The sequence below is a fragment of the Myxine glutinosa genome, chromosome 1 (assembly GCF_964187855.1).
Source record: "Myxine glutinosa chromosome 1, kmMyxGlut1.1, whole genome shotgun sequence".
NCBI lineage: Eukaryota > Metazoa > Chordata > Myxini > Myxiniformes > Myxinidae > Myxine > Myxine glutinosa.
The window spans coordinates 73,239,189-73,246,190 of record NC_136261.1 but is presented as its reverse complement, the minus strand read 5'-3'; the positions used below and the strand labels follow the sequence as shown (position 1 = coordinate 73,246,190).

Sequence of the window (7,002 nt, the reverse complement as noted above, 5' to 3'; positions counted from 1 at the left end):
AGGTGGATGAGCCCACTGAGCCGATACCGGGCCAGAAGGGCAAGCGTCCACATGGTGAGGCTCTTGTACACCTGCACACTGTTAGGGTGCTTGCAAGCATCCCTGTATGTTGATGTGGAGTCGAAAGGCACAAATGGGAAATTACTTTTCGCCGTGCCCTATTACTGAGACATCGTCTGATCACTAGGTTCCAATCTCACTATATTCAATGAATAATTATTCACTGATTCACCATCACTGAGCAAGGAGACCACAGGAAATAGAACGGGGCTGTGACCCATAAACGTTCAACTTTGTGTTAAGCTCAAGTGTAGAGTCTGTTACGGATTCGTCACTTCCGTCGTTGTGGTTTTCATCCACTGGAAGCCTTTTTAGTTCCATGTACTATTATTGTTATAGTTTGATTGAAATGGAGATAACTGTCTTCAAATGGAAAAATTAGTGTTTTAAAAGAAAAACGAAATGGATCGAGAGAAACCGGAAGAGGAAGAGGAGGAGAAAAGAAGCGGGGCAAGTGAGGTCGGGAGAAAGGCCGAGCTGCTTTGAGGTATCGAGCGGACGCGGGTGAACGTTGGTCACGAGCGAATATTGGTTTTCCCTGGAAAGGGATTCCTGTGACAGAGTCGTTATCGCTGTGACAGATAAACCTGCGTGACTGGTTTTGTGGTTCCGAAGTGAATCATTGTTGGAAAGCAGGTACGCCTCCATTACGGGCCCGTCTGCCATTTCACCTCGCTCCAGCCATTTTCACCGTGCCCAGCCGTTAGCCTGATTCGCGTGTGTAACTTGGATTTCGATTGGGAATTCGCGGTTCTCCGTTTGGGAGCCGCTGAACGTTCATACCAGCGTCATTGTCTGGTGAACCAAAGGTGTGAATTCCCAGTCGCCTTTTGGGTGCACCTTTGCCTGACCGACTTCGGCCCAACACCCACCCATCGGCTCTTAGGCAGCATCGACTGTCAGCCGACTGGGGTTCTGGTCTCGATACGACCTTTTTCTTGTGATCACCGGAGCGTGGATCGACTTTGGGCCTGGTGCTGGGACAGTGACTTTGGGGGTGTTACATTTCGCTCACGTGGAGCACCGTGAGTTATCGAGTTAAGAAACTGGTGGTACCATCATAGATTATATGATATTTTGTTGTGCAATTGAATTTATATTGTACTTGTGCAAGTTGTTATTCTTGTGCGATACTACTACAGTACTTGGTTTTTGGTAACAACTGATTGGTGTGGTTTCACCATCGGTCATTGGCACACATAATAGCACTTCTTTCTGCCGTGACTCCTTTCGGGGCTCGGAGGTACGGAGGAGGGCTCGGAGGTACGGAGGGCTTGGAGGACCGGGGTTTGGGGAGGAGCATGTAACAAGTCTTGGAAACTAACTCGAGATTGTGCCATATGCAAACAGCCATGAAGTTGAAATGTCATAAGATGTTTCATATGCTGAAAACATTTTACAATTAACTTCCTCCCATGAGGCCTCCAGAAAGCCCTTGACTTTGACATCGCCCCGAAGCCAAGTTGCAGAAAATAAATTTGCAAATCTGCCACCCTCCTCCCCACATGATCTAAGGTTTGGTGCATTTGATAATTTCAGCTGGTAATTGGCTATGATGTCACCGAGCTGGTGATGATGGCAGATGATGGCACACCTGAGCTCCTCACCACATACAAGGCTTTCATCCGCAGCTCTATGGAATACTGCTCTCCCCTCTGGTCTGGTGCTCCTGCCTCACACCTAGCTCGTCTTCACGCTGTTGAAACCAAAGCGTTCAGAATCATTGGAATCTCCCGCGATGAAGCTAACTCCAAGGGCTTTTCACTCACTCACCGCAGGCAGGTTGGTGGTCTTTCCGTCTTCTACCGACTCCTCTCTGGCCTTGCCCCCCCCCCAGCTCTCTCTGGGCTCTGTCCCCCAAATATTCCTACAGGTCGCACAAGATCTGCCTGCAACCCTCTTATGGTTAAACTGCCAAAATCAAGACTTTCTGCTCACCTTCACTCCTTCATTCCTCTTTTCTCCCGCCTCTGGAACAAACTCCCTCACTCTCTTCAATCCCACTCCACCCTCCAGGTCTTTAAAACAGCTGTTCACCACCATCTCTTATCCTCCCCCATCCAAAACCTTGATCTTTTCTACCCCCGCTAATTTCGGTCCCCTTGTGTTTTATACCTCTCCCCCCCCTCCCCCCCCCCCCCCTTCCCATGCCTCATCCCCCCAAGCCCTCTCCCTCCCACACTTCTCCCTGCTCTCAAATGTTGTGGTTGTGTGCTTCCCCTTCTCTCCCCATCTTGTCTTCCACTCCCTCTTTTTATATATTTTGTTTGTCTGGTTGATTTGTTTGTGAAATAAATGTTAGCTCTTTCACGAGCCTCGATTCAGTATACAAAAAAAAACAAACAAAAAAAAAACCCCGAGACTTGAGCCCAAACCCTATTGTTTCGTACTTTGCGATTTTAAAGATTAGTTTGAGATGTTTATGATGGTTTTGTGGGGATGTGTGTCATACAGAGCAGCGAGACTTTGTGGGCTTGGATGAGTCAGGGACACGTCTTCTGTCCCTGGCTAGTGAGGCTGACCTGGATGATGATCTTTCCCTCAAGAAGTCTCTGTTGTGTAGGTGAGGCCTTCATCTATGAAGTGATGGTTTCGGAAGGATATACGACTCGTAAGAAATGAAGATGAATAAAACTGTTGTTACGGTTAAATTTTTAAAGTTGTAAAGTTGCACTCTAATGGCGTTGTGTCAACTTGTGATTCTCAAGGTTTTCTCGTATTCACATCAAAACCAACCTGATGGATGCTCACCTTTACTGCTTGAAGAAATGGGTTCTAGACCTCCTGGCTGAAGAAAAGTAAGGCAATAATTTATTTTCACTCGGCGCTTCGAGGACATTTGAATAATTATCTGTGCATTTTGCGTTCATGATGGAGTAGTAGTGGTGGTTGAGGGTGATTGTGATGGGTGTGTGTTGAGGACATTTGAAACAATGGAATTGACATAATTTAATGTCTGCCTCCCACAGGTCTATCTCGTCAGTCAAAGGAGAATTGGTACCTTTTCTTGTAAAGAAGCAGTTTTCAGCACCTCTTGGGCAGAAAGGTCAATATTGGTTCACGAGTTATCAAGTGACGTGTGTGTGTGTGTGTGTGTGTGTGTGTGTGTGTGTGTGTGTGTGTGTGTGTGTGTGTGTGTGTGTGTGTGTGTGTGTGTGTGTGTGTGTGTGTGTGTGTGTGTGTGTCCGTGTCCGTCCGTCCGTCCGTCCGCAGCATAACTGCCCGCTGATATCATCCGATCTTAATGAAACTTGGGTGGGAGGTTGATATCATGATCTAGTTGTGTCCTGCCTAGAGTGGGCGTATGGCGCCCATTGGGGGCGGAGCCACGCCCGAAAAAGTTGTCTTTTTAGGGGGTAATCGAGTTCAAGCTACATCTTCTCCGAGGGGTTTCGTGGAATCTGACAGGGGTTTCAGTATTTGGTTAGGCCAATGTCATGTGTCTAGCCCCACGGAGCTCGATTTTTCATTTTTGTGTCAAGGTCACGAAATTTAGAAAAGTCGATTTTTGATGGTTTTATTACATTATTCGCTTCCTAATAGGGTGAAATGTCGTACATGATGAAATACAAGTTTTCCAACAAATTTCAGAATATTCGACCTTTGACCTTTGAAGGTCACAGAGGTCAAATTTTCAAAGTTGTCGGAATCGAACCGAATTTTTGGTATCGTGTAGCTAACTAACCTCATAACGGATTATACATTATTTTCTATCTCATTTCAAGGTCAGTAACCTTTGTTTTGACATTTCAAGGTCACAAAGGTCAAATTTTCAAAGTTGTCAATCGAACCGAATTTTCGAAATCGAACCAAAGAATACCGCTCGCTCGTGAACAATCGTCTCCTGACTTGTCAGCATTTACTTCCGTCAACAAGTGTGGCAAGCAGGCATTGTCCTTACATTTCTCTTTTGGCTTGCTCCTTTTCTCCCTTTTGGACACAAAAACCAAAAAAATTAAACATGCATCTAAGACTCATGGGGGAGCTCGCACTTGTCTCGCATGCCGGTTAGTCAGGCAGATAGGTGTATCCATCATAAGAATTGTGGGTTTAGACGTACAAGCATGAAATTTGGCACAGTCATAGATAATAATCTAATGAATAATTCCAGATATGGACCCACCGCGAAAACGTCCAATGGTAGCCATGGCGGCCATTTTACAAAATGGCCGTTTTGACCGCGATTATTTTTTACTGGACGACACAAATGCTTCTTTATGTTCTAATGAAATGACTCTAGATACACATATATGCCATAATTGTATTCTCCAAATGACCACAATTTGCATTTGTGTTGCCAGCAATGTCAATTAACCCACCAAGCACTGTAACGGTAACTTATATTACTCGATAGTTTCAGTTTGATCTTGTTTATACGTCACAATTTTCTCCACCACACTGGCACAAAGCGGTACATTTCAAACTAGCTTGTTTGCACTTGCATCGTCCCTTGCAACCCTTTTTGCATTTACAACAAATCAGCTCCCTTGATGAAATGCTGGCTTCACGAAGCATGGACCACAGGGGTTTCCAGTTGTGGGGATCGATCCATCCCCAATCCCCAGGTGAGGGCAGATCCATAACAACCTTGAGCATGTTTCCCCAGCAGTGGCCACCCGTGTACACAGCCCTCTTGATTTGTTGTACCAGGGCTCCTCTGGTAGGGGGAATAGCTTGCATGGCTCGTCCTTTCTTCGTGAAGAGTGCCTGTCGAGCTTCGTCTATGTTGACGAGATTGCTGGTGCGATCGTAGAGAAGAATGGTGAACCGCTCGAGCACTGCCACAACGTCATCAGAGATGTCTGCTGTCCCCGTGGAGAGATGAACTAACGCTGGCGTCAATTCGTCAAATACTTTCCAGGTATCCCAGGCTGTATTCTTGCCCCGTGTATTAAATGACGAGACTGTGTCACACCCTGTGTATGCATGGAACATCGGGAGGGCCTGTGACTTATCTGGTCCGAGGAATGCTGCAATTTCATGTGCTGGAATATACCTGAAGTGCTGGCCTGTCCCAAAGGCCACCCAAAGCTCCTGGATTTTGAGTTTGGTTGTTGCTGCCACAGCCAATACCACTTTATCTGTATCCACCGTACGCAGAAGAATTTTCTGAAATCCATCACGGACTGCATCCGCGAGATGTATCATCATTCGTGTATCAGCCTCCTCATGGTCACATGGGGCAAGATGACTGGTGTCGCGTGCGGGAATGCACGTCACGTCTGAACCATCCGTGGTGACTATCTGCTTATCTGATACAAGATGTGTGATGTGTTTTGTCAAGAAGGCAAACAGTTCTGTTTTGTTTGCATCAATTCTCAGGAACTGCTGCCAATTTCCTGGAAGAACAGTGGATCCGTCAACTCTCCTTCGAATGCCTTTCCCACGTTTGTCCCTGGCTTGAGATTTCAGGCTGTTGTCACGGTACTGGTCCCAGACTATATCCACACGACAGGCTCTTTGCAAGTGACCTTGTATGTGTGGCAAGAATACTTTCAGCGCATAATCATCAAAGGTTTTGGCAGCAACTGGTTTCAGAACGTTCACCAACACTGCCCCGTCAAGGATAGTGACGTCAGTATCTGGTTTTGGAGCATCACCTCTGACCTCTGCGCAACTCTCTAGACACACCAATAGATCTGATTTGGTTCCCAGTCGTAACTTCCCAAGCTGAGATAAAGACGGGGGACATGCTTGGTTTTCATGGCGGAAAAATTCTGCAAGATCACCATCTCGTGTTTGAGACGCAATGTAGAGTCTTGAGAATAAAGAGCAGTCACTCTTTAGCGAAGTTACTTGCAAACTTGTCTTGGATTTCTCTCTTGGAGACGATCGACTAAACAATGGGAGTTTATTCTTCTTTATTGGCTCAGTAAGAGGTACGGTTCGCTCCAGTAGACGGTCTGCTACGAATGTCTTGTACTGTTGCTTACCTATCTCCTCAGCCTGTTGAACAGTAGAAACAACAGTTGGGTCAGCAATGTCTCTTGTGTCCAGCCGCAGCAAGTCTGTACTCTCTTCAAGGAAGGGGTTTCCCATTTCCTCTATTACTTCAACCAGACGTTTGACATGTTGAGTAAAGATTACCTGTGAACTATATGTTTGCTCATGGTGGCGTGTGTCTTGATTAATCCTTATTTTCCTTCCCTCCATGGATGCTTCAAACTCGGTAGTCATTCTAACCAGTTCCGGCCCAGCCACCATCCATCTTCTAAGAGCATTTGGATTTTGAGTGAGTCTAACAGCACCACCGTCACTCTTCACAGCAGCATTATTTTGCTCATGAGCCTGGTCAATGGCCGCCATTTGTAAAATGGCCGCCACGGCTACCATAGGACGTTTTCGCGGTGGGTCCATATCTGGAATTATTCATTAGACTATTATCTATGACTGTGCCAAATTTCATGCTTGTACGTATAAACCCACAATTGTTACACCTATCTGCTTGACTAGGTCAAGGACGTAAGGAGTCATATTTGCACCTTTACACATATTACCAAGGGTCTTATGGAGACGACGGACAAATCAACCCAGAAATTCATGGAACTTGTGCCGAGCATCCTGGATTCAATGAGCTAAGTGCTCAGATGGAAATGCTAAACAGGCCCGTTCAATCTCTCTCATGTTTCATTCCTCGAACAATCGTTGGTGATGATCCTATATTTTTTGCTGATCGTTCATCTAAGTATTTCGGCAAAAATATGAGTACTTTCTGGAAGGGTAACCTTTTGCGCGTGCGTGTACACACACACACACACACACACACACACACACACACACACACACACACACACACACACACACACACACACACACACACTGATCTGAGTGGAAGCTTCCTTATGCCTTTCCTGTATAATTATTTAGGATGTCCACGTTGTCATCACGGGACGTAAATACTTGGCTCGGTTTTTTTTCAATGCATGGGCTAAGGCTCATAAT

The 7,002-nt window shown here is 45.9% G+C and overlaps 1 protein-coding gene across 9 annotated transcripts in view; it reads left to right on the top strand.

Moving 5' to 3' along the window:
• Positions 1-7,002, top strand: part of LOC144891044 (translation initiation factor eIF2B subunit gamma-like) — a 55,370-nt gene that overhangs the window by 28,124 nt on the left and 20,244 nt on the right. For all 9 annotated transcript variants that reach the window (XM_078773354.1, XM_078773341.1, XM_078773339.1 and 6 more), the window contains 4 exons: positions 1-54; positions 2,515-2,623; positions 2,769-2,858; positions 3,030-3,106. The exon at positions 1-54 is cut by the window's left edge and continues 106 nt beyond it. In XM_078773354.1, the coding sequence (XP_078629480.1) occupies positions 1-54; positions 2,515-2,623; positions 2,769-2,858; positions 3,030-3,106 (330 nt within the window). The remainder of the gene's footprint in view (positions 55-2,514; positions 2,624-2,768; positions 2,859-3,029; positions 3,107-7,002) is intronic.